The sequence below is a fragment of the Melospiza georgiana genome, chromosome 25 (assembly GCF_028018845.1).
Source record: "Melospiza georgiana isolate bMelGeo1 chromosome 25, bMelGeo1.pri, whole genome shotgun sequence".
NCBI classification, from domain to species: domain Eukaryota; kingdom Metazoa; phylum Chordata; class Aves; order Passeriformes; family Passerellidae; genus Melospiza; species Melospiza georgiana.
The window spans coordinates 8326842-8354510 of record NC_080454.1 but is presented as its reverse complement, the minus strand read 5'-3'; the positions used below and the strand labels follow the sequence as shown (position 1 = coordinate 8354510).

The following is a 27669-nucleotide window of genomic DNA, read 5'->3' as shown; positions in this document are numbered from 1 at the left end:
CGGGACCCCCGGGAACCAACGGGACACACCCGGGACAGACCCGGGATACACCGGGACAGACCCGGGATACACCGGGACACACCGGGACAGACCCGGGATACACCGGGATACTCCGGGATACACCGGGATCGGCCCCGGGAGCGGCCGGAGAGACTCGGGGACCCCCCGTGCCCGCGTGAGAGCCCCCCGGGAAACGGGACCGAGCCCCGAGTGTAGGGACAGCGCCCCAAAAACAGGGACAGCCCCCCGAAAACAGGGACAGCACCCCGGGAAACGGGACCGAGCCCCGAATGTAGGGACAGCCCCCCAAAAATAGAGACAGCCCCCCAAAAATAGAGACAGACCCCAAAAATAGAGACAGACCCCCGAAAACAGGGACAGCCCCAAAAACAGGGACAGCCCCAAAAATAGGGACAGCACCCCAAAAATAGGGACGGACACCCCCAAAAATAGGGACAGCACCCCAAAAATAGGGATGGACATCCCCAAATATAGGGACAGTCCCATCATTAGGGACACATCCCCAAATACAGGGATAGCCCCCCGCGAATGGGACACCCCAAAAAACAGGGACACCCCAAATGGGAAAGGGGCACCCCAAAAACAGGGACAGCCCCAAAAACGGGACCCCCCCCCCACAAAAAACACCCCCGCAAAAACGGGACACCCCCAAACAGGGACAGCCCAAAAAATAGGGACACCCCCAAATATGGGGACAGCACCCCAAAAACAGGGACAGCACCCCAAAATAGGGACAGCACCCCCAAAATGGGGACAGCACCCCAAAATAGGGACAGCACCCCCAAAATAGGACCCCCAAAAAAGGACAGCCCCTCCCCCCCAAATGGGACAGTGCCCCCCCCAAACTGGGACCCCCCAAACCAGACCCCCAAACTGGGAACCCCACCCAAACTGGGACCCCCAAACTGGGACCCCTCTCCCAAACTGGGACCTTTCCTCAAACTGAGGCCCCCCCCCAAACTGGGACCCCCACCCCTAACTGGGAACCCCCAAACTGGGACCCCCCAAACTGGGAACCCCCAAACTGGGACCCCCCAAACTGGGAACCCCCAAACTGGGACCTTTCCCAAACTGGGACCCCCACCCAAAGTGGGACCCCCAAACCGGGACCTGTCCCCAAACCAGAACCCCCCCAGACCAGAGCCGCTCCCCAAACTGGGACCCTCTAACTGGGACCACCCCCCCAAACTGGGACCCCTCCTCAAACTGGCCCCCCCACAAAGTGGGACCCCCCAAACTGGGACCCCTGAAAACTGGGAACCCCCAAACTGGGACCCCTCAAACTGACACTGCCCCCCCAGACTGGGACCCTCCCCCAAACTGGGAACCCCCAAACTGGGACCTTTCCCAAAATGGGACCCCCCAAACTGACACTGCTCCCCCCAAACTGGGACCCCCACCCTAACTGGGTACCCCCAAACTGGGACCCCTTCTCAAACTGGGACCCCTCCCCAAACCAGACCCCCCCCAAACTGGGAACCCCCCCCCCCAAACTGGGACCCCCCAAATTGAGACCCCTGCCCAAACTGGGACCCCCAAACTGGGACCCCTCAAACTGACACTGCCCCCCCAGACTGGTATCCCTCAAACTGAGACCCCCAGACTGGGACCCCTCCCCAAACTGGGCCCCCTCCCCAAACCAGACCCCCCCAAACCAGTCCCCCCCCCCCCCGTTTTTGGGGTGCCATCTCCGCTGTCCCCGCAGCCCCCCCGGGTGGGATGGAGGCGGCCGAGGGGGGGGCGCCGCCCCCGAAGCCCCCCCAGATCGGGGAGGGGCAGGACGTGCTGGCGCGCTGGACGGACGGGCTGCTCTACCTGGGCGTCGTCAAGAAGGTGGGACCCCAGACACCCCGAAAACGGCCCCGAAACACCCCAAAAATGGCCCCGAAACACCCCAAAAACAGCCCTGAAACTGCCCCAAAACCGGCCCTGAAACACCCCAGAAACAGCCCCGAAACTGCCCCAAAACCGGCCCCAAAACACCCCAAAAACAGCCCTGACACTGCCCCAAAACCGGCCCAGAAACTGCCCTAAAACAGCCCCAAACCAGCCCAGAAACTGCCCTAAAACAGCCCCAAACCAGCCCAGAAACTGCCCTAAAACAGCCCCAAACCAGCCCAGAAACTGCCCTAAAACAGCCCCAAAAACTGCCCTAAAACAGCCCCAAACCCAGCCCAAAATGAGACCAAACCCCGCCCAAACTCAGCCCCCAACCAGGCCTGAACCAGCCCCAAACCCACCCCAAACCAGCCCAAAAATCGCCTTTAAACAACCCTGAAATAGCCCAAAACCAGCCCCAAAATCAGCCTAAAAACAGCCAGAAAAACAACCCAAAACAGACAAAACCGAGACAAAGCGCAGGCCCAAAACAACCCAAAACACCAAAAAAAAGGCGCCAAAAAAATCCCAAAAATCAGAGCAAACCCAACCCCAAAAAAGCACAAAAATCGGCACAAAATGAGAGCAAAACCAGCCCCAAAATAACCCTAAACCAGCCACAAACAGCCCCAAAATAATCCCAGAACAGCCCCAAAATAATCCCAGAACAGCCCCAAAATAATCCTAAACCAGCCCAAAACTCCCCAAAACCGCCCCAAAGTAACCCAGAACTCACAGAACCACGCTGGAACACCCCTAAACCATCCCTGAAACATCTCAAACCAGCCCAAAACACCCCAAATCCAGCCCTGGAACACCCCCAAACTCCCCAAAACAGCCCAAACACCCCAAAACCACCCCTGGAACACCCCCAAACTCCCCCAAACAGCCCCAAACACCCCAAATCCAGCCCAAAACTGCCCTAACCCCCCCAAACTGCCCCAAAATCGGCTCAAACCAGCCAAACGCAGCCCCTAAAATCCCCCAAACTCCCCCAAATCCCCCCCAAATCCCGAAAACCCCCCAAATCCCCCAGAATCTCCCCAATCTCTCCAAACCCCCTCCCAAATTCCCCAAAATCCCCCCAAATCCTGTCCCAAATCGCCTCAAAGTCCCCCCAAATCCCCCTCAATCCCCCAAATCCCCCAACCCCCCCCAAAAAAAATCCCCCCAAATCCCCCCAAAAATCTCCTCCCAAATCCTCCAAACTCCCCTATCCCCCCCAAAATTCCCCCCAAATCTCCTAATATCTCCCCAAATCCCCCAAATCTCCCCAAAGCCCTTCCCGAACGCCCCAAAACGCCACTAAAATCCCCCCAAAATCTGCCAAATCCCCTGATATCCCCAAATCCCTCAAAACGCCGCAAATCGCCCCGAAATCCCCCCGAATCCCCTCGCGAATCCCTCCCATATCCCTCCAAAAGCGCCTAAAATCCCCCAAATCCCCCCGAAATCCACCCCAAAATCCCCAAATCCCCCCCAAAATCCCCCAAATCCCCCCAAATCCCCAAACTTCCCCCAAATCCCCCCAAAATCCCCCAAATCCCCCCAAATCCCCCTGAAATCCCTAAAACCCCCCCGAAATCCCCCAAAATCCCCTCAAATCCCCTCAAACCCTCCCAAACTCCCCCAAATCCCCCAAATCCCCCCAAAATCCCCAAATCCCCCAAATCCCCCCCAAAGTCCCCCAAATCCCCCCCCAAATCCCCAAAATCACCCCAAAATCCCAAAACTTCCCCAAAATCCCCCCAAATTCCCTCAACCCCCCCCAAATCCCCAAAATCTCCCCAAATCCCCAAACTTCCCCAAAATCCCCCCCAAAATCCCCCAAATTCCCGAAATCCCCCCAAATCCCCTCCCAAATCCCCCCAAAATCCCAAACCCCCCCCCGAAATCCCCCCAAAATCCCCCCCAAATCCCAAAACTTCCCCAAAATCCCCCAAATCCCCCAAAAATCCCTAAAATTTCCCCCCAAAATCCCCCCAAATCCCCCAAATCCCCTCAACCCCTCCCCCCGAAATCCGCCAAAATCTCAAAATCCCCCCCGAAATCCCCCCAAATCCACCCCAAATCCCCCCAAAATCCCCCCAGAATCCCCAAACTTCCCCAAAATCCCCTCAAATCCCCCCAAAATCCCCCAAAATCCCCCCGAAATCCCCAAATCCCCCCGAAATCCCCAAATCCCCCCGAAATCCCGGCTCGGTCCCCGCAGGTGGACGCCTCCCGCCGGGGCTGTCAGATCCAGTTCGAGGACAATTCCCAATTTTTCGTTCTCTGGAAGGACATCAGCCCCGGTGAGCCGCAATTCCCAATTAGCCCCCTAATCAGTGCCTCATTAGCCGCCAATGAGCGGTTCATTAGCGGTAATTAGCGGGTAATTAGCGGTAATTAACGGTAATTAATGCCCCGCTGCGCTCCTGGCGCCCCCCAGCGGCCGCGCCCGGGGGGGACCCCGCGTGCTGCGTGTGCGCCGGCGACGGGCGGAACCCCGAAAATTCCCTGGTGCGCTGCGGGAAGTGCGGGCACGGTAGGCGGAAAACGGGGATAAAAATGGGGAAAACGGGAAAAAAAATGGGGGAAAGTCAGGGAAAACAGCGGGAAAAATCCGGGAAAAAACCGGGGGAAAATGGGGCAAAATAGGGGTGAAAAACCCCGAAAATTCCCTGGTGCGCTGCGGGAAGTGCGGGCACGGTCAGTGAAACACGGGAAAAAATGGGGAAAAATGGAGATAAAAACAGGGAAAACGGGAAAAAAAAACCTGGGGAAAAACGGGGAAAAACGGGGGGAAAAATCCGGGAAAAAAATGGGGAAAAATGGGGCAAAATAGGGGGGGAAAAACCCCGAAAACGGCCTGGTGCGCTGCGGGAATTGCGGGCACGGTCAGTGAAACACGGGGAAAAATGGGGATAAAAATGGGGATAAAACGGGGAAAACGGGAAAAAAACCTGGGGGGAAAATGGGAAAAAATCTGGGAAAAAATCCGGGAAAATAGGGGGGAAAAAATCCCGAAAATTGCCTGGTGCGCTGCGGGAAGTGCGGGCACGGTAGGTGGAAAAACGGGGGAAAAAATGGGGAAAAGGGGAAAAAAACTGGGGGAAAATGGGGGAAAACGGGGGGAAAAAACCGGGGGAAAAATCCGGGAAAAAACCGGGGGAAAATGGGGGCAGAAACCCTGAAAATTCCCTGGTGCGCTGCGGGAAGTGCGGGCACGGTCAGTGAAACACGGGGAAAAAATGGGGATAAAAACGGGGATAAAACGGGGAAAACGGGAAAAAAAAACTGGGGGGAAAATGGGAAAAAAACCGGGGGAAAATGGGAAAAAATCTGGGAAAAAATCCGGGAAAATAGGGGGGAAAAAATCCCGAGAATTCCCTGGTGCGGTGCGGGAAGTGCGGCCACGGTCAGTGAAACACGGGGATAAAAATGGGGTGAAAATGGGAAAAAATACTGGGGGAAAAATGGGGGAAAACGGGGGGAAATAGGGGGAAAAAATCCCGAAAATTCCCTGGTGCGCTGCGGGAAGTGCGGGCACGGTAGGCGGAAAAACGGGGGAAAAATGGGGGAAAATGGGGGGAAAATGGGAAAAAAAACTGGGGAAAAATCGGGGAAAATAGGGGGGCAGAAACCCCGAAAATTCCCTGGTGCGCTGCGGGAAGTGCGGGCACGGTCAGTGAAAAACGGGGATAAAAATGGGGATAAAAACGGGGAAAACGGGAAAAAAAACTGGGTAAAACTCGGGGAAAATAGAGGGGGAAAAATCCCGAATATTCCCTGGTGCGCTGCGGGAAGTGCGGGCACGGTAGGCGGAAACACGGGGATAAAAATGGGGATAAAAATGGGGAAAACGGGAAAAAAACCTGGGGGGGAAATGGGAAAAAAACCTGGGATGAAAATGGGGGAAAAGGGAAAAACACTCGGGAAAAATGGGGGGAAACAGGGGGGCAGAAACCCCGAAAATTCCCTGGTGCGCTGCGGGAAGTGCGGCCACGGTAGGCGGAAACATGGGGATAAAAATGGGGAAAAAAATGGGGAAAACGGGAAAAAAACCTGGGGGGAAAATGGGAAAAAACGGGGGGAAAAATGGAGGAAATTGGGAGAAAAATCCGGGAAAAAACCGGGGGAAAATGGGGGTGAAAAACCCCGAAAATTGCCCGGTGCGGTGCGGGAAGTGCGGCCATGGTAGGCGGGAAAATGGGGATAAAAATGGGGATAAAACGGAAAAAAAAGGGGGAAACGGGGGGAAAAATCGGGGGAAAATTGGGGAAAAACTGGGGAGGAAAATGGAAAAAACGAGAAAAAAACCTGGGGAAAAATGGGGAGAAAATCCGGTAAAAAAGGGAAAAAAACGGGGGGAAAACGGGAGAAAAACGGGGAGAAAAATGGGGGAAAAAATCCCGAAAATTCCTTCGTGCGGTGGGGGAAATGCGGCCACGGTCAGGGAAGAAAAGGAGGAAAAATGGGGAGAAAAACGGGAAAAACGGGAAAGAAAACCCAGGAAAAACAGGGGAGAAACGGGAGGAAAACGGGGGAAAAAATTCTGAAAATTCCCTGGGCTGGTGTGGGAAGTGCGGCCACGGTCAGGGAAGAAAAGGGGGAAAAATGGGGAAAAAAAAGGGAAAAAAATCCCGAAAATTCCCTGGTCCGGTGCAGGAAATGCGGCCACGGTCAGCGAAAAAACGGGGAAAAAACGGGGAAAAAACGGGGGGAAAATGGGGAAAAACTGGGGGGGGAAATGGGGAGAAAAACGGGGGAAAAACGGGGAAAAATGGGGGGAAAATGGGGAGAAAAACGCGGGAAACGGGGAGGAAAATGGGGATAAAACCCTGGGGAAAATTAGGGGAAAATGGGGAGAAAAACCAGGAAAAGCAGAGAAAAACGGGGGCAGAAATGGGGATAAAAATGGAGGGAACGGGGAGAGAAACGGGAAAAACTGAAAAAAAATTAAGGGAAAAATGGGAGAGAAAATGGGGAAATCTGGGATAAAAATGAGGGGAAAAATGGGGAGAACAGGGAAAATGGGGAATGGGAATAGAGAGTGGGGAAATGGGAAAAGGGTGGGGAAATCCCCCCCAAAGTGGGAAAAATGGGGAAAAAAATGGGATTGGGGTGGGAAAATGGGAAAAAAATGGGAATTTTAATGGGAAAATGGGGGGGAATGGGAAAAATGGGAATTTTAATGGGAAAATGGGAATTTTAATGGGAAAATGGGAGAATCCCCTCTAAAGTGGAGAAATTTGAGAAAAAATGGGGAAAATGGGATTGGGGTGGGGAAATGGGGAAATGGGAATATGAAGTGGGGAAAATGGGATTTGGGTGGGGAAATCCCCTCCAAAATGGGAAAAATGGGGAAAAAATGGGATTTGGGGGGGAAAATGGGGAAAAATGGGGAAAAATGGGGAAAAATGGGATTTGGGTGGGAAATGGGAATGGGAGAGGGGGGAAAAATGTGAATTTTAATGGGAAACTGGGGGGGAATAGGAGAAATGGGAGAATCCCCTCAAAAGTCAGAAAAATGGGAAAAAAATGAGATTTGGGTGGGAAAATGGGAAAAGTGGGAATGGGGGTGGAAAATGGGGGAAAGCCTGGGAGGAACGGGAAAAATGAGGGGAAATGGGAGGAAAAAGTGGAAAAATTGGAAAAATGGGAGTGGGATGGGAAAATGGGGAAAAGGTGGGAAAATTGGGAAAAAGTGGGAAAATTGGGAAAAGGTGGGAAAATGGGATTGGGGTGGGAAAATGGGAATGGGGGGAAGGGCGGGAAAAATGGGAATTTTAATGGGAAAATGGAGGGGAATGGGAAAAATGGGAAAATCCCCTCAAAAGTGGGAATAATGGAGAAAAAATGAAAAATATGGATTGGGGTGGGAAATGGGAATGGGAAAATTGGGAATGGAGGGGGAAAATGGGAATTTTAATGGGAAAATGAGGGGGAATGGGGAAAATGGGAGAATCCTCTCAAAAGTGGGAATAATGGAGAAAAAAAAAGAAAAATAATTGGATTGGGGTGGGGAAATGGGGAATGGGAGTGGGAAAATGGGGGGAAATGGGAAAAATGGGAGAATCCTCTCAAAAGATGGAATAATTGAGAAAAAATAAAAAATAATTGGATTTGGGTGGGGAAATGGGAGTGGGAGTGGGAAAATGGGGGGAAAAGGAATTGGGATGGGATGGGTGGGGAAAATGGGAATTTTAATGGGAAAATGGGAATTTTAATGGGAAAATGGGAATTTTAATGGGAAAATGTGGGGGAATGGGAAAAATGGGAGAATCCCCTCAAAAGATGGAATAATGGAGAAAAAAAAAAGAAAAATAATTGGATTTGGGGAGGGAAATGGGAGTGGGAAAATTGGGAATTGAGGGGGAAAATGGGAATTTTAATGGGAAAATGGGAATTTTAATGGGAAAATGGGGGGGAATGGGAAAAATGGGAGAATCCCCTCAAAAGTGGGAAAATGAAGGAAAAAATTGGAAAAAATGGGATTGGGGTGGGAAAATGGGAGTGGGAAATTGGGAATTGAGGGGAAAAATGGGAATTTTAATGGGAAAATGGGAGAATCCCCTCAAAAGATGGAAAAATGGATAAAAAATTAAAAATAATTGGATTTGGGTGGGGAAATGGGAGTGGGAAAATGGGGGGAAAAGGGAACTAAAGGGGGAAGGGTGGGAAAAAAAATGGGAATTTTGGTGGGAAAATGGGGGGGAATGGGAAAAATGGGAGAATCCTCTCAAAAGATGGAATAATGGAGAAAAAATGAAAAATAATTGGATTTGGGTGGGGAAATGGGGGGAAAAGGGAATTGGGATGTGATGGGTGGGAAAATGGGAATTTTAATGGGAAAATGGAGGGAAATGGGAAAAAAGGGAGAATCCCCTCAAAAGTGGGAATAATGGAGAAAAAATGAAAAATAATTGGATTTGGGTGGGGAAGTGGGGAGTGGGAGTGGGAAAATGGGGGGAGAGGGAATTGAGATGGGATGGGTGGGGAAAATGGGAATTTTAATGGGAAAATGGGAATTTTAATGGGAAAATGGGAAAATCCTCTCAAAAGTGGGGAAGTGGAGGGAAAATTGGGGAAAATGGGATTGGGGTGGGAAAATGGGGGAATGGGAATAGAGAGTGGGGAAAACGGGAAAAGAGTGGGAAAATCCCCTCAAAAGGGGGAAAAATGTGAAAAATGGGGGGGAAAAATGGGATTGGGATTGGAAAATGGGAATGGGAAAAGTGGGAATTAAAGGAGGAAGGGTGGGGAAAATGGGAATTTTATTGGGAAAGTGAGGGAGGGGTGGGAAAATCCCCTGAAAAGTGGGGAAAATGGGGAAAAACCGGGATTTGGGTGGGAAAGAGGATGGAAAATGGGGAAAACCCGGGATTTGGGTGGGAAAATGGGAGAAGTGGGAAAGAGGATGGAAAATGGGGAAAAACCGGGATTTGGGTGGGAAAATGGGAGAAGTGGGAATGGGGGTGGAAAATGGGGGGAAAAACCCGGGAGGAACGGGAAAAATATAGGAAAAATGGGGGGGGGAAAATGGGGAAAAAAGTGGATTTTGGCCAAAAAACCACCCAAAAAAAGGGGAATAATGGTGGGTGAAGAGGGGGAGGGGCTGTGGGTGCGGAATTCCCGGAATTCCCGGAATTCCCGGAATTCCCGAATTCCCGAATTCCCAGCGTACCACCAGCGCTGCCACGTGCCCCCGGCCCCGGGCGGCGCCGGCCCCTGGAGCTGCCGCCGCTGCGTCTTCGCCGTGGCCACCAAGGTGAGGCCAAAATTGCCAAAACATCCCCCAAAAAATTGCCCAAAAAAAATTCCCCCAAAAAATTCCCCCCAAAATTGCCCAAAATTTCCCAAAAAAAATCCCCCAAAAAATTCCTCAAAAAATTGCCCAAAAGATTCCCCAAAAAATTGCCCAAAAAATCCCCCAAAAAAATTGCCCAAAAAATCCCCCAAAAAATCCCCCCAAAAAATTGCCCAAAAAATTGCCCAAAAATTGCCCAAAAAAATTCCCCAAAAAATTGCCCAAAAAAATCCCCCAAAAAATCCCCCAAAAAATTGGCCAAAAAATTCCCCAAAAAATCCCCCAAAAAATTCCCCCAAAAAAATTCCCCAAAAAATTCCCCAAAAAATTGCCCCAAAAAATTGCCCAAAAAAATTCCCCAAAAAACCCCCCAGAAAATTCCCCCAAAAATTCCCCCCAAAAATTCAACAAAAATTTAAAAAAATAAAATTTCCCCAAGAAGTTGCCAAAAAACGTCCTGAAAGTCACTCCAAAATTCGACAAAAAATAAAAAAGAAATTCACGAAAAAGTCCCCAAAAATTGCCCCAAAAAGGTGCTGAAAATCCCCAAAAACTCCCCCCAAAATTAGACAAAAATAAAAAAATAAAAAACCAAAAAGTCCCCAAAAATTCCCCAAAATGTAACAGGTTTTTCCTGCTGATTCCCGCTGGAATTCCCGGGTTTTCCCCATTAATTCCCGCTGGAATTCCTGTTAATCCCCGGTGTTTATTCCCGTTCATCCCCACTGGAATTCCCGTTCATCCCCACTGGAATTCCCGTTAATCCCCACTGGAATTCCCGTTAATCCCCAGTGTTTATTCCCGTTAATCCCCGCTGGAATTCCCGTTAATTCCCAAAGGAATTCCTGTTAATCCCCGGTGTTTATTCCCATTAATCCCCACTGGAATTCCCGTTAATCCCCACTGGAATTCCCGTTAATCCCCACTGGAATTCCTGTTAATCCCCGCTGGAATTCCCGTTAATTCCCGGTGTTTATTCCCGTTAATCCCCGGTGTTTATTCCCGTTAATCCCCACTGGAATTCCCGTTAATCCCCGGTGTTTATTCCCGTTAATCCCCACTGGAATTCCCGTTAATCCCCGGTGTTTATTCCCGTTAATCCCCACTGGAATTCCCATTAATCCCCACTGTTATTCCCATTAATCCCCACTGGAATTCCCGTTAATTCCCGGTTTTTATTCCCGGTGTTTTTCCCAGTGAGGTGACACCACTCCCGGTGTGAATTCCCGGTGTTTATCCTGGTTTTTCCCAGTCCAATTCCCATTTTTATTCCCGTTTTTCCCAGGGGGGCGGGGCCCTGAGGCACGGCCATTCCCGGTGTAATTCCCGCTGTAATTCCCGGTGTTTATTCCCATTTTCCCCGTTTTTCCCATCCCGGCAGGGCGGGGCCATTCCCGCTGTAATTCCCGGCATTTATTCCCATTTTCCCAGCGGAGCTCTCCGGGTGGGGCCATTCCCGGTGTGAATTCCCGATGTTTATTCCCATTTTTTCCCATTTTTCCCATTTTTTCCCCATTTCCAGCGCGGCGGCGCTCTGCGGCGGGGCCATTCTGTGTGAATTCCCAATGTTTATTCCCATTTTTTCCCATTTTTCCCATTTTTATCCCCATTTTTCCCAGCACGGCGCCGCTCTCCGGCGGGGCGATGCTGAGGATGCAATTCCCGGTGTTTATTCCCATTTTTCCCATTTTTTCCCATTTTTCCCCCAGCGCGGCGGCGCTCTCCGGCGGGGGCATTCCCGGTGTGAATTCCCGGTGTTTATTCCCATTTTTTCCCATTTTCCCCGTTTTTTACCCAGCGCGGCGGCGCTCTCCGTCGGGGCCCGCAGGCTGTGGATGCAATTCCCGCTGTTTATTCCCATTTTTTCCCATTTTTCCCGTTTTTCTCCCAGTTTTTCCCCAGCGCGGTGGCGCTCTCCAGCGGGGCGATGCTCGGGATGCAATTCCCGCTGTTTATTCCCATTTTTTCCCATTTTCCTCGTTTTTATCCCCATTTTCCCCAGCACGGCGGGGCTCTCCGTCAGGGCCCACAGGCTGTGGATGTTTATTCCCATTTTTTCCCATTTTTTTCCCATTTTTTCCCATTTTTCCCATTTTTATCCCCGTTTTTCCCCAGCGCGGCAGCGCGCTCCGTCGGGGCCCGCAGGCTGGGGATGTTTATTCCCATTTTTTACCATTTTTTCCCGTTTTTCCCGTTTCTATCCCCATTTCCAGCGCGGCGGCGCGCTCCGTCGGGGCCCGCAGGCTGGGGATGTTTATTCCCATTTTTTCCCATTTTCCCCGTTTTTTCCCCATTTTTCTCCCCAGCGCGGCGGCGCTCTCCGTCGGGGCCCGCAGGCTGTGGATGTTTATTCCCATTTTTTCCCATTTTCCCCGTTTTTTCCCCGTTTTTCTCCCCAGCGCGGCGGCGCTCTCCGTCGGGGCCCGCAGGCGCGGGCGATGCTCCGCATGAAGTCGGTTCTCCCGTACGCGCTGGGGGCGCTGGACTGGGACCCCCCGCACCTGCACAACCTCCAGCACTGCTACTGCTACTGCGGCGGGCCCGGACAGTGAGTGAGAACCCCGAAATTCCTGAAATTCCCCCAAAAAATCCCGGAATTGCCAAAAAAATCCCACCCGAAATAACCCCAAAATGGCCACAAAACCCCAAAATCTGCCCCAAATTCCCCCTGCACGACCTCCAGCACTGACACTGCCCCTGCGGCGGGCCCGGACAGTGAGTGAGAACCCCAAAATCCCTGAAAATTACCCCAAAAAATCCCGGAATTCCCAAAAAAATCCTGAAATTCCCCCAAAAATCCCACCCGAAATAACCCAAAAATGGCCCTGAAACGGCCCCAAACCCACAAAATCTGCCCCAAATTCCCCCTGCACGACCTCCAGCACTGCTACTGCTGCTGCGGCGGGCCCGGACAGTGAGTGGGAACCCCGAAATTCCTGAAAATTACCCCAAAATCTCGGAATTCCCAAAAAAATCCTGAAATTCCTCCAAAAATCCCACCTGAAATAAGCCAAAAACGGCCCCAAAACCCCAAATCTGCCCCAAATTCCCTCCAGCACCGCCCCAAAACTGCAGGGAGTTTGAACAGTGAGTGACGGTCCTGAAAATCCTGAAATTCCCCAAAAAATCTGGGAATTCCTAAAAAATTCCTGGAATTCCCAAAAAAATCCCACCCGAAATAACCCAAAAATGGCCCCAAAACCCCAAAATCTGCCCCAAATTCCCCCTGCACGACCCCCAGCACCGCCCCGAAACTGCAGCACTGAGGGTCCCAAAAATCCTGAAAATCCCCCCAAAAAATCCCAAAATTCCTCAAAACGAAATTCCTGAAAATCCCAAAACTCCCCAAGAAATCCCCAAAATCTGCCCCCCAAAAAAATCCCGAAATTCCCCCAAAAATTCCACCCAAAGTGCCCCCAAAAAGGGCTGGAAAGGCCCAAATCCCCCCAAAGTTCCCCCAAATCCCCCAAATTTCCTCCAAATCACCTCAAATCCCTGAAATTTCCCCAAATTCCCTCAAAATCCTCCCAAATCCCCCCAAAAATGCCCCACACAAATCCCCACGTTTCCCCCAAAGTTCTGGAATTCCGTGCCCTGGGTGCTCCCAATAATCCCCCAAAATTCCTCCCAAAAAACCCCAAAATTTCTCCCCCAAATGCCTCAAAAATCCCCCCAGAAAAATTCCTGAAATTCCCAAAATTACCAAATCCCAGCTGGAAAATTTTTTTTTTTTCCTGAAACCTGAGGGTGTTCCCAGGGTTCCCCCACACCTCCCAAAATCCCCCGAAAATCCCCAAAATCCCATAAAAATCCCAAATTTCCCAAAACCCCCTGAAAATCCCTTTAAAACTCCCCAAACTTCCCCCAAATCCCATAAAAATGTCCCCCCAAAATTCCCTGAAATTCTCAAAATCCCCAAAAATTCCCCCAAAACCTCTGAAATTCACCCCCGAATTTTCCCAGCTGGAACCTGAACATCGCTCCCGGTGCTCCCCCAAAGCCCCTCCAAAAACCTGAAAAATCCCCCATGAAATCCCCCAAATTTCCCCCAAATCACCACAAAATTCCCCAAAATCCCATAAAAATCCCAAATTTCCCAAAATCCCCGAATTTTCCCCCAAATTTCCCAGCTGGAACCTGAAGATGCTGCAGTGCCGGGGGTGCTGCCACTGCTCCCGGGGCTCCCCAAATCCCATAAAAAATCCCATAAAAATTCCCTAAAATCCCCATAAAATTCCCCAAAACCCCATAAAATCCCCCAAATCCCATAAAAATCCCAAATTTCCCAAAATCCCCGAATTTTCCCCCAATTTTCCCAGCTGGACCCTGAAGCTGCTCCCAGCGCTCCCCCAAACTCCTGAAAAATCCCCCCAAAATCCCCTGAAAAAATGGCCCAAAATCCCCCAGAATTCCCCAAAAATCTCCAGAAAAATTCCCATAAAATTCCCCAAAATCCCCTAAAATCCCAAATTTCCCAAAATCCCCGAATTTTCCCCCAAATTTCCCAGCTGGAACCTGAAGCTGCTCCCAGCGCTCCCCAAAACCCCTGAAAAAATCCCTTCAAATCCCGCTTGAAATGGCCAAAATTTACCCCAAATCCCCTAAAATTCCCCCCAAATTTCCCCTAAAATCCCCCAAAATCCCCTAAAATCCCAAATTTCCCAAAATCCCCGAATTTCCCCCCAATTTTCCCAGCTGGACCCTGAAGCTGCTCCCAGTGCTCCCCCAAACCCCTGAGAAATCCCCCCAAAATCCTCTGGAAAATTCATGAAAATTCCCCAAAATCCCCCAGAATTCCCCAAAAATCTCCGGAAAAATTCCCATAAAATCCCCCAAAATCCCATAGAATTCCCAAATTTCCCAAAATCCCCGAATTTCCCCCCAATTCCCAGCTGGAACCTGAAGATGCTGCAGTGCCGGGGGTGCTGCCGCTGCTCCCGGGGCTCCCCAAATCCCATAAAAATCCCCCAAATTTCCATAAAAATCCCCATAAAATCCCCTAAAATCCCATAAAAATCCTAAATTTCCCAAAATTCTCGAATTTCACCCCAAAATCCCTGACTGGAACCTGAAGCTGCTGCAGTGCTCCCCCAAACGTCTGAGAAATCCCCCCAAAATCCCCTGAAAAAATGGCCCAAAATCCCCCAAAATTCCCCAAAAATCTCCGGAAAAATTCCCAGAAAATCCCCCAAAATCCCATAAAAATCCCAAATTTTTCCCAAATCCCGAAATTTTGCCCCAATTTTCCCAGCTGGACCCTGAAGCTGCTCCCAGTGCTCCCCAAAACCCCTGAGAAATCCCCCCAAAATCCCCTGGAAAATTCATGAAAATCCCCCAAAATCCCCCAGAATTCCCCAAAAATCTCCGGAAAAATTCCCATAAAATCCCCCAAAATCCCCTAAAATCCCAAATTTCCCAAAATCCCGGAATTTCCCCCCAATTCCCAGCTGGACCCTGAAGATGCTGCAGTGCCGGGGGCGCTGCCACTGCTCCCGGGGCTCCCCAAATCCCCCAAAATCCCGCAAAATTCCCTAAAAATCCCCATAAAATCCCCCAAAATTCCCCAAAAATCTCCAGAAAAATTCCCAGAAAATTCCCCAAAATCCCATAAATTCCCAAATTTCCCAAAATCCCCGAATTTCACCCCAATTTCCCAGCTGGAACCTGAAGATGCTGCAGCGCTGGAGGAGCTGCCGCTGCTCCCGGGGCTCCCCAAATCCCCCCCAAACCCCTGCAAAACCCCCTAAAATCCCCCCAAATTCCCCCCAAACCCCCCCCAAAATCCCATAAAATCCCCAAATTTCCCAAAATTCCCGAATTTTGCCCCAAATCCGCCAGCTGGACCCTGAAGCTGCTCCCAGTGCTCCCCCAAAACCCCTGAGAATTCCCTCCAAAATCCCCCGGAAAAATGGCCCCAAATCCCCCAAAATGCCCCAAAAATCTCCGGAAAAATTCCCAGAAAATCCCCCAAAATCCCATAAAATCCCAAATTTCCCAAAATCCCCGAATTTTCCTCCAAATTTCCCAGCTGGAACCTGAAGCTGCTCCCAGTGCTCCCCCAAACCCCTGAAAAATTCCCATAAAATTCAAGAAAATCCCTCAAAATCCCTGCGAAACCCCCTAAAAATCCCCAGAAAATCCCCCAAATTTCCCCATAAAATCCCCCAAAATCCCCTAAAATTCCCAAATTTCCCAAAATTCTCGAATTTTCCCCCAATTTCCCAGCTGGAACCTGAAGCTGCTCCCAGTGCTCCCCCAAACCCCTGAGAAATCCCCCCAAAATCCTCTGGAAAATTCATGAAAATTCCCCAAAATCCCCCAGAATTCCCCAAAAATCTCCGGAAAAATCCCCAGAAAATTCCCCAAAATCCCATAAAAATTCCAAATTTCCCAAAATTCCCGAATTTTCCCCCAATTTTCCCAGCTGGAACCTGAGGCTGCTCCCAGTGCTCCCCAAAACCCCTGAGAAATCCCCCCAAAATCCACCAGAAAATTAACGGAATTTCCCCAGAATCCCCTAAAAATCCCCCAAATTTCCCCATAAAATCCCCCAAAATCCCATAAATTCCCAAATTTCCCAAAATCCCCGAATTTCACCCCAAATCGCAGCTGGAACCTGAAGATGCTGCAGTGCCGGGGGCGCTGCCGCTGCTCCCGGGGCTCCCCAAATCCCCTGAGAAATCCCCCCAAAATCCCCTGGAAAATTCATGAAAATTCCCCAAAATCCCCCAAAATTCCCCAAAAATCTCAGGAAAAATCCCCATAAAATCCCCCAAAATCCCATAAATTCCCAAATTTCCCAAAATCCCCAAATCCCCGAATTTCCCCCCAAACCGCAGGTGGAACCTGAAGATGCTGCAGTGCCGCCGCTGCCGGCAGTGGTTCCACGAGGCCTGCACGCAGTGCCTGACGCGGCCCCTGCTCTACGGGGACAGGTCGGGTTTGGGGGAATTTGGGGATTTGGGGTGAACTTGGGGATTTTGGGGGGAATTTGGGGTTTTGGGGGTGAATTTGGGATTTTTGGGGGTGAATTTGGGGTTTGGGGGGATTTTGGGGTGAATTTTGGGGATTTTGGGGTGAATTTGGGGGTTTGGGGAATCTTGGGGATCAATTTGGGGTTTTTTGGGGTGAATTTGGGGATTTTGTGGGTGAATTTGGGGTTTTTGAGGGAATTTTGGGGTGAATTTGGGGATTTGGGGATTTTGGGGGAATTTGGGGTTTTCGGGGTGAATTTGGATTTTTTGGGGGTGAATTTGGGGTTTTGGGGATTTTGGGGGATTTTGGGGTGAATTTGGGGTTTTGGGGTGAATTTGGGGATTTTGGGATTTTGGGGATTTGGGGATTTGGGGGATTTGGGAATTTTGGGGTGAATTTGGGGTTTTGGGGGGATTTTGGGGATTTTGGGGATTTTGGGGATTTGGGGAAAATTTGGGCGATTTCGGGGTTTTTGGGGGTGAATTTGGGGTTTTGGGGTGAATTTGGGGCATTTGGGGGATTTTGGGGATTTGGGGATTTTGGGGTGAATTTGGGGATTTTGGGGGATTTTGGGGGATTTGGGGATTTGGGGGATTTTGGGGTTTTTGGGGTGAATTTGGGGTTTGGGGGATTTGGAGATTTTGGGGATTTGGGGAAAATTTGGGGATTTTGGGGAATTTGGGGGAAAATTGGGGGATTTCGGGATTTTGGGGGATTTTGGGGGATTGTGGGGGTGAATTTGGGGGTTTTTGGGGTGAATTTTGGGGATTTTGGGGTGAATTTGGGGGATTTTGGGGTTTTTGGGGTGAATTTGGGGTGAATTTGGGGATTTTGGGGATTTGGGGATTTTCGGATTTTCAGGATTTGGGGGAAAATTTGGGGCATTTGGGGATTTGGAGTTTTGGGGTGAATTTGGGGTTTTGGGGTGAATTTGGGGATTTGGGGATTTGGGGATTTTGGGGATTTTGGGGTGAATTTGGGGTTTTTTGGGGTGAATTTGGGGTTTTTTGGGGTGAATTTGGGGTTTTTTGGGGTGAATTTGGGGGTTTTGGGGATTTTGGGGGGATTGGGGGAAAATTTGGGGAATTTGGGGATTTTGGGGATTTGGGGATTTTGGGGATTTGGGGGAAAAATTGGGGGATTTCGGGATTTTGGGGGATTTTGGGGGATTGTGGGGGTGAATTTGGGGTTTTTTGGGGTGAATTTGGGGTTTTGGGGAAAATTTTGGGATTTTGGGGATTTGGGGATTTTGGGGATTTTGGGGTGAATTTGGGGTGATTCTGGCTGATGTTGGGGTGGATTTGGGGGTTTATTTTGGGGTGATTCTGGCTGATTTTGGGATGGATTTTGGGGTGATTCTGGCTGATTTTGGGGCGATTTTGGGGTGATTTTGGGGTGATTCTGGCTGATGTTGGGGTGGATTTGGGGGTTGATTTCGGGGTGATTCTGGCTGATGTTGGGGTGGATTTTGGGGGTGATTTCGGGGTGACTCTGGCTGACGTTGGGGTTCCCGTGCAGGTTTTACGTGTTCGAGTGCAGCGTCTGCCGGGGCGGCGCCGAGAGCGTCCGGAGGCTGCCCCTGCGCTGGTGAGGGGAGACCCCAAAAAACACCCCAAAATAACCCCAAAAAAACCCAAAAATAACCCCAAAAATACCCCCAAAATACCCCAAAACACCCCCAAAAATATCCCTAAAAACACCCCAAAAACAACCCCAAAAACACCCCAAAAATAACCCCAAAAACACCCCCAAAACAACCCAAAAATACCCCAAAAGTACCTCAAAAATAACCCCAAAAATACCCCAAAACACCCCAAAAATAACCCAAAAAAACCCCCCAAAATACCCTCAAAAACACCCCAAAACCACCCAAAAATACCCCAAAAGTACCCAAAACACTCCAAAATAACCCCAAACCCACAACAAAACCACTTCAAAAATAACTCAAAAACACCCAAAAAATACCCCCCAAAACACCCAAAAATACCCCAAAAACAACCCCAAAACCAACCCCAAAACACCCCAAAAATACCCCAAAACCACAACAAAAATACCCCTAAATACCCCAAAAATACCCCAAAAAAACCCCCAAAACACCCAAAAAATACCCCCAAAATACCCCCAAAGCACCCTAAAAGTACCCCCAAAAACACCCCAAAACATCCCCAAAAATATCCCAAAAATACCCCAAAAATACCCCCAAAATACCCCTAAATAATCAAAAAATACCCCAAAAATACCCCCAAACCACCCCAAAAATAGCCAAAAAACCCTCAAAGCACCCCAAAAATACCCCCCAAACACTCCAAAAATAACCCCAAAACCACAAAAAAATACCCCCAAATACCCCCAAATACCCCAAAACCACCCCAAAAAAATCCCAAAAATCCCCCAAAATACCCATAAAATACCCCTAAATACCCCAAACCACCCCAAAAAACCTCAAAATCCCCCAAACCACCCCCAAAAAAACCCCAAAACCACAAAAAAAAACCCCCCAAAATACCCCCCAAAACTCCCCAAAAAATACCCCAAAAATAGCCCAAAACCACAAAAAAAACCCCAAATACCCCTAAACAACCCAAAACCACCCCAAAAAAACCAAAAATCCCCCAAAACACCCCAAAAATCCCCCAAACCCCCAACCCCCCAAACCATTTCCCCCCATTTTTTTCATTTCTTCCCAGTTCCCCCTCCCTTTTTTTATTTTTTATTTTTTATTTTTATTTCCCCATTTTTGCCCCATTTCCCCCCACGGTTTTTGTACTTTTCCCAAATTTTCCTCCTTTTTTCAGCTTTTCCTCATTTTTCCCATTTCCCCTCCATCCCCGGGTGTGATGCCCCCAAACCCCCCATCCCTCCCCATTTTATTCTGGATTTTCCCCTTTTTTTTCCCTTTTTTTTTTGGATTTTTCCCTTTTTGTCTCATTTATCCCATTTTCCCCATTTTTCCCAATTTTTCCCCCATTTTTTCCCCATTTTTCCCCATTTTTTCTCCATTTTTTCCCAGTATTTTCCCAATTTTTTCCCATTTTTCCCCATTTTTCCCCATTTTCCCCCCATTTTCCCCCAGTTTTCCTTGGATTTCTCTACAATTTCTTCCATTTTTCTTTTTGCATTTTCCCTTCATTCCTGGCTTTTTCCCCATTTTTTTCCCATTTTTTGCCCTTTTTCCCCCATTTTTTCCATATTTTCCCCCATTTTTTCCATATTTTCCCCCCATTTTTCCTCATTTTTCCCCATTTTTCCCCATTTTCCGCCATTTTTCCCCCATTTTTTTCCCCATTCTTCCCCATTTTCCCCATTATTTTTGTATTTCCTCTCTTTTTACTTCTCATTTTTTCCCATTTTTAAATCTTTTTCCCCATTTTCCAGGATTTTCCCCCAATTTCCCATCGATTTCTCTGGAATTCCAGCCCCCCTCTTTTTTTTGTTAATCCTCCCCCTTAAAAAAAAAAAAAAAAAATCGAATTTTCCCCCCGTTTTTCCCCCATCTTTGCCCATTTTACCTCATTTTTTCCCCATTTTTTCCCATTTTCCCCATTTTTGCCATTTTTTCGCCATTTTTCCCCATTTTTGCACCATTTTTCCCCATTTTTTGTCATTTTCCCCCCTTTTTTTTTTGTCATTTTTTCCCCGTTTTTTGCCATTTTCCCCATTTTTAGCTTTTCCCCATTTTCCCAGGATTTCCCCCAGTTTTCCATTGGTTTCTCTGGAATGCTCCCCATTTTTATTTTTGCATTTTCCCCTTTTTTCCTGTTTTCCCCCCATTTTTTCCCATTTTTGGCACATTTCACCCCATTTTCCCACTTCCCCCAATTTTCCAGTGATTTCTCTGCAATTCCTCCCCCCTTTTTTTGGATTTTCTTCTCTCCCCCCTTTTTTTTTTTTTTTTTTAATTTCCCCCATTTCCCCCCAATTTTTCCATTCTTCTCCCAATTTCTTCCATATTTTTAATTTTCCCCATTTTCCCAGGATTTCTCCCCAGTTTTCCATTGATTTCTCTGGAACTCTCCCCCATTTTTTAGATATTTTTCCCCATTTTCCCCACCTTTTTTTTTCAATTTCCCCCCTTTTTTGCCAATTTTCCTCCTTTTTTTTTCTGATGTTTTCAATTTTTCCCCATTTTGGTGAATTTCCCCATTTTCCCGTGTTTTCCCCAATCCAGGGCTGGCCGTGTCTCACCCAACCCTCCATTCCTGCCCCATTTTAATTTACATTTTCCCCATTTTTCCCCCATTTTTTGACCATTTTCGCCCATTTTTTCTCATTTTTTTCCCATTTTTATTCCCAATTTTTCCCATTTTTGTTCATTTTCCCAATTTCCCCATTTTTCTCCCCAACCCAGGGCTGACGTCGCCCACCTGCTGCTGTGCCCCAATTCCCCCTTTTTATTTTATTTTTTCCCTGTTTTTTTTTTTTCTTTTTTTCCCCCATTTTTCCCCATTTTTTCCATTCTTCTCCCAATTTTCCCAATTTTTGTTCATTTTTCCCAATTTCCCCATTTTTCTCCCCAACCCAGGGCTGATGTCGCCCACCTGCTGCTGCACCCCAATTCCCCCTTTTTGTTTTCTATTTTTCCCAGTTTTTTTCCTTTTTTCCCCCATTTTCCCCCATTTTTCCCCAATTTTCCATTCTTCTCCCAATTTTTTCCCATTTTTTTTCCCAATTTTTGTTCATTTTCCCAATTTCCTGATTTTTCTCCCCATTCCAGGGCTGACATCGCCCATTTCCTCCTGTACCCCAATTCCCCCTTTTTGTTTCTACTTTTTTCCCCATTTTTCCCCAATTTTTTCCCCATTTTTCCCCATGTTTTCCATATTTTCAATTTTCCCATTTTCCCAAGATTTCCCCCAATTTTGCACGGATCCCTCCCCCATTTCCCCTGATTTCTGCCCCATTTTTTTTAATGTTTTCCCCATTTTTCCCCATTTTTCCCCAATTTTTTCCGTTCTTCTCCCAATTTTTCCCAATTTTCTCCAATTTTTTCCCAATTTTTTGTTCATTTTCCCAATTTCTGGATGTTTCTCCCCATTCCAGGGTGGACGTTGCCCACCTCCTCCTGTACCACCTCAGCGTTTGCTGGCGGCGCAAATATTTCGACCTGGAGCGGGAGATCCTGCCCTTCGCCAACCGGCACTGGCACGCGCTGCGCCTCGGAACGGTGAAAATTGGGGAAATTTTGGGAAAAAAAATCAAATTTTGGGAAAAAATGGTAAAATTGGGATTGGGGGTGATAAGGAAAAAATTGGGGGGAAAAAATCGGAATTTTTAGGGGAAAAAAATCGGAATTTTGGGGGGGAAATTCTGCCCCTCGCCAAGCGGCACTGGCACGCGCTGCGCCTGGGAACGGTGAAAAAATGGGGAAAAAAAATCAAATTTTGGGAAAAATTCAAATTTTGGGGAAAATGGGGAAATTGGGATTGGGGGGAAAGGAAAAAATTGGGGAAAAAAATCAGAATTTTGGGAGGAAATTCTGCCCTTTGCCAAGCAGCACTGGCACGCGCTGCGCCTGGGAACGGTGAAAAAATGGGGAAAAAATCAAATTTTGGGAAAATTGGCAAATTTGGGATTGGGGGGAAAGGAAAAAAATTGTGGAAAAAAATCGGAATTTTTAGGGGAAAAAAATCGGAATTTTTGGGGAAAATTCTGCCCTTCGCCAACCGGCACTGGCACGCGCTGCACCTGGGAACGGCGAGAGAAAAATGGAGAAAAAAATCAAATTTTGGGAAAAATGGGAAATTGGGACTGGGGGGCGAAAGGAAAAAATTGGGGAAAAAATTGGAATTTTGGGGGGAAATTCTGCCAAAAAAAAAAAAGGGAATTTCCACTCACAAAATTCGGGGTTTGACCCCAAAATTCGGAGTTTGGATTTCAAAATTCCGGGTGTAGACACCAAAATTCCAGGTTTAGACCCCAAAATTCGGGATTTGCGCCCCAAAATTCGGGGTTTGGATCCCAAACTTTGGAGTTTCGACCCCAATTTTGGGGTTTTTTCCCCAGAAATTTGGGGTTTTTTTCCCCCTGAAGTTGGGATTTGTCCCCAATTTTGGGTTTTTTCCCCAGAATTTTTTTGTTTTCCCCAGTTTGGGGTTTTTTTCCCCCCAATTTTGGGATTTTCCCTCAATTTTGGGTTTTTCCCCCCCCAGAATTTTGGGATTTTACCCAATTTCGGGATTTTTCCCTCCAGAATTTTGGGGGTTTCCCCAATTTTGGGGGTTTTCTCTCCCAATTTTGGGTTTTTCACCCCAGAATTTGGGATTTTTTCCCCAGACTTTTGGGGTTTTCCCCCAGAATTTTTGGGTTTTCCCCAGTTTCGCGTTTTCTCCCCAGAATTTGGGTTTTCCCCCAATTTTGGGGTTTTTTCCCTCCAGAATTTTGGGGTTTTCCCCCCAATTATGGATTTTCCCACCAGAATTTGGGGGTTTTTTTTCCTCAATTTTGGTGTTTCTCCCCAGAATTTTGGGTTTTCCCCCAATTTTGGGGTGTTTTTTCCCCCAGATTTGGGGTTTTTCCCCAATTTGTTGATTTTCCCCAATTCCCGTTTTTTCCCCAATTTGTTGATTTTTCCCCAATTTTGGGATTTTCCCCCAATTTATTGATTTTTCCCATTCCCGTTTTTTCCCCACTTTGTTGATTTTCCCCCATTCCCGTTTTTCCCAATTATTGATTTTCCCCAATTTATTGATTTTCCCCAATTTATGATTTCCCCAATTTATTGATTTTCCCCAATTTATTGATTTTTCCCCCTTTCCGCAGCTCTCGGCCACTCCGCGCTCGCAGCGGCAGCGCCGCCTGCTGGGGGCGCTCAGCAGCCACAAGGACCGGTCAGACACGGGGGGGGACCCCAAAAACCCCGAAAAGCACCCCAAAAAACGGGACAGGGACCCCAAAAACCCCGAAAAGCACCCCAAAAACCCCGAGAAACACCCCAAAAACGGGGACAGGGACCCCAAAAACCCCGAGAAACACCCCAAAAACCAGAGAAACAGCCCAAAAACCGCCCCAAAACCACAGAAAACACCCCAAAAACCGGGCAGGGACCCCAAAAACTCCAAAAAACACCCCAAAAACCGGGCGGGGACCCCAAAAACGGGAACAGGGACCCCAAAAACATGGAAAGCACCCCAAAAACCAGACGAGGACCCCAAAAACCCCACCCCAAAACCACCCCCAAACTGGGCAGGGACCCCAAAATTACAAAACCGCCCAAAACCCGAGGGGGCCCCAAAAACCGGGCGGGGACCCCAAAATCCAGAGAAAACGCCCCAAAAACCCCAGCCCAGAACGGCCCAAAAACCCCAAACCGAAGGGGGACCCCAAAACTGAGAGGGGACCCCAAAGGGGGAGGGACCCCGAAACCGGGGGAGGGGGACCCCAAAAACCACAGAAAACACCCCAAAAACCGGAAAGGGACCCAAAAACCCGAGAAACACCCCAAAAACCGGGCGGGGACCCCAAAAACTCCAAAAAACACCCCAAAAACCAGAGAAACACCCCAAAAATGGGGACCGGGACCCCAAAAACCCAGAAAACACCCCAAAAACCGGACAGGGACCTCAAAAATGGGAAAAGGGACCCCCAAAATGGGACAGGGACCCCAAAAACCCCGAGAAACACCCCAAAAACCGGGCGGGGACCCCAAAATGGGGGGACCCCAAAAACCCCACCCAAAACAGCCCAAAAATGGGGATAGGGACCCCAAAAATGGGGATGGGACCCCAAAATCAGGGGGGGACCCCAAAAACGGGGACAGGGACCCCAAAAACATGGAAAGCACCCCAAAAACCGGACGAGGACCCCAAAAACCCCACCCCAAAACCACCCCCAAACTGGGCAGGGACCCCAAAATTACAAAACCACCCCAAAACCCGAGGGGGCCCCAAAAACCGGGCGGGGACCCCAAAATCCACAGAAAACGCCCCAAAAACCCCAGCCCAGAACGGCCCAAAAACCCCAAACCGAAGGGGGACCCCAAAAATGGGGAGGGGACCCCAAAATCAGGGGGGGGGACCCCAAAACCCCACCCCAAAACAGCCCAAAAACCCAAAACCCACCCCAAAAGCAGAGAGGACCCCAAAACCGCGAAAAACACCCCAAAAACCGGGCGGGGACCCCAAAAATGGGGACAGGGACCCCAAAAATGGGGACAGGGACCCCAAAAATGGGGGGGATCCCAAAAACGGGGCAGGGACCCCAAAAACATGGAAAGCACCCCAAAATTGGGGACAGGGACCCCAAAAACCCAGAAAAACACCCCAAAAACCGGACGGGGACCCCAAAAACCCCACCCCAAAACCACCCCCAAACTGGGCAGGGACCCCAAAATTACAAAACCGCCCCAAAACCAGAGAGGGACCCCCAAAAACCGGGCGGGGACCCCAAAAATGGGGACAGGGACCCCAAAAACATAGAAAAGCACCCTAAAAACGGGGCAGGGACCCCGAAAATGGGAAAAGGGACCCTCAAAATGGGACAGGGACCCCAAACACCCAGAAAAACACCCCAAAAACCAGGACAGGGACCCCAAAAATGGGGACAGGGACCCCAAAAGTTGGGGGGAACCCAAAAACCGAGAGAAACACCCCAAAAACAGGGACAGGGACCCCAAAAATGGGGGGACCCCAAAACCCCCACCCAAACCAGCCCAAAAACCCCAAAACCCCCCCCAAATCCCAGGGGGGACCCCAAAACCACCGGGGGAGGGACCCCAAAACTGGGAGGGGACCCCAAAACCGGGGGGGGTGGGGGAACCCCAAAGAGGGGAGGGAGAGACCCCAAAATCCCAGAAAACGCCCCAAAAATCAACCCCAAAACAGCCCAAAAACCCCAAAACCGAAGGGGGACCCCAAAACTGAGAGGGGACCCCAAAACTGAGAGGGACCCCAAAAATGGGGAGGGGACCCCAAAATCGGGGGGGGACCCCAAAATCCCACCCCAAAACAGCCCAAAAACCCCAAAACCCACCCTGAAATCCCCCCCAAAAATCCCCCCAAACTCCAAATTTCCCCCAAAATTGCCCCAAATCCCCCCAAAATCCACTCAAAATCCCCCAAAATCCCCCCTAAATCCCCCTAAAATCCCCCAAAATCCCCAAAATCCCCCCAAAATCCCCCCAAAATCCCCCCAAATTTCCCCCAAAATCCCCCCGAAATCCCCCCGAAATCCCCAATTTTTTCCCTCAAATTCCATCGAAACCTCCCCAAATCCCCTCAGGACCCCCCAAATCCCCTCAAATTCCCCCCAAAATCCGATTTTTTCCCCCCTTATTCCCCCTCAAATCCTCCCCAAATCCCACCGGGACCCCCCAAAACCCCCCCAAAATTGACCTCGGCATCCCTGAAACCCCCAAAATCCCCCAAAATCCCCCAAAATCCCCCCAAATCCCCCCAAATCCCCCCAAAATTCCGATTTTTCCCTCCCAAATCCCCTCAAATCCCCCAAAATTCCCCCCAGGACCCCCCAAAATCCCCCCCAAAATCCCCTCAGGACCCCCAAAACCTCCCCAAACCCCCCCAAATCCACGCAGGACCCCCTAAATTGCCCCCGAAATCCCCTCGGGACCCCCCAAATCCCCCCCAAAATCCGATTCTCCCCCCAGAAATCCCCCTCAGATCCCCCCAGGACCCCCCAAATCCCCTGAAGCTCCCCCCAAAATCCCCCCAAAAACCCCAAAATCCCCTCAGGACCCCCCAAAATCCCCAAAATCCCCCTAAATTCCCACAGGACCCCCCAAAATCCTCCCCAGATCCCACCAGGACCCCCCAAAATCTGCCCCAAATCCCACCTGAAGTGCCCCAAACCCCCCAAATCCCCCCAGGACCCCCCAAATCCCCCCAAATTCCGATTTTTCGCCCCCAAATCCCCTCAAACTCCCCCCAAAAATCCTCCCAAACTCCGATTTTTCCCCCCCAAATCCCCCCAAAATGGCCCCAAATCCCATCGAAACTGCCCCAAATCCCCCCAAATCCCCCCAAAATCCTCCCCAAAATCCCCCAAATTTCCCCCAAATCCCCCCAAAATCCCCCCCAGGACCCCCCAAATTCCCCCCAAACCCCTCAGGAACCTCCAAATCCCCCCAAAATCCGATTCTCCCCCCAGAAATCCCCCATAAATTCCCCCAGGACCCCCCCAAATCCCCTCAAATTCCGATTGTTCGCCCCCAAATCCCCTCAAACTCCGCCCAATAATTCCTCCCAAACTCCGATTTTTCCCCCCTAAACCCCCCCAAAATCGCTCCAAATCCCATCGAAACTGCCCCAAATCCCCCCCAAACCCCTCAGGACCCCCCAAAAATCCCCAAAATCCCCAAATCCCCCCAAAATTTCCCAATTTCCAGGTTCGTGTCGGGCCGGGAGATGAAGAAGCGCCGGGGGCTCTTCGGGCTGCAGAGCCGCGCCCCGCCCCCACTGCCCCCGGGGCTGGGAGACCCCGCCCACTGCGAGACAGGCCACGCCCACTGTGAGACAGGCCACGCCCACAACGGGACAGGCCACGCCCACGAAGGGACAGGCCACGCCCACAGCGGCACAGGCCACGCCCACAGCGGGGCAGACCCCGCCCACAGCGGGACAGGCCACGCCCACGAGGGCACAGGCCACGCCCACAGCGGCACAGGCCACGCCCACGCCCCAGGGACAGGCCACGCCCACACCGAGACGGGCCCCGCCCACAACGGGACAGGGGGCGACAGGTGAGCGGGGGGGAGAGGGAAATTTGGGGAGATTTTTGGGGTCCCGGGTGGGATTTTTGCGGTTTTGGGGAGATTTTGGGGGGATTTTGGGGAGATTTGGGGGATTTTGGGGGTCCTGGGTTGGATTTTGGGGAGTTTTGAGGGGATTTTGGGGGTCCCGGGTGGGATTTTGGCGGTTTTGGGGGCATTTTGGGGCGATTTGGGGGAATTTGGGGGGGTCCTGGGTGGGATTTTGGGGGTGATTCGGGGGATTTGCGGGAGTTTTGGGGGATTTTGGGAGATTTACGGATTTTTGAGGGGGGTTTGGGGG

At 49.9% G+C, this 27669-nt stretch overlaps 1 protein-coding gene across 1 annotated transcript; it reads left to right on the top strand.

Annotated features, from left to right (window-relative positions):
- Window positions 1–105: 105 nt before the first annotated feature.
- PHF1 (PHD finger protein 1) lies at window positions 106–27249 on the top strand (the record flags this gene model as incomplete). The annotated part of the gene is made up of 11 exons (XM_058040525.1): window positions 106–175; window positions 1727–1854; window positions 4112–4193; window positions 4331–4426; window positions 9564–9652; window positions 12091–12239; window positions 16531–16626; window positions 18185–18253; window positions 21707–21830; window positions 23426–23493; window positions 27006–27249. Coding segments are annotated over exons 2-11 (1131 nt in total), but the record flags the coding sequence as incomplete, so codon positions are not given.
- Window positions 27250–27669: the final 420 nt, after the last annotated feature.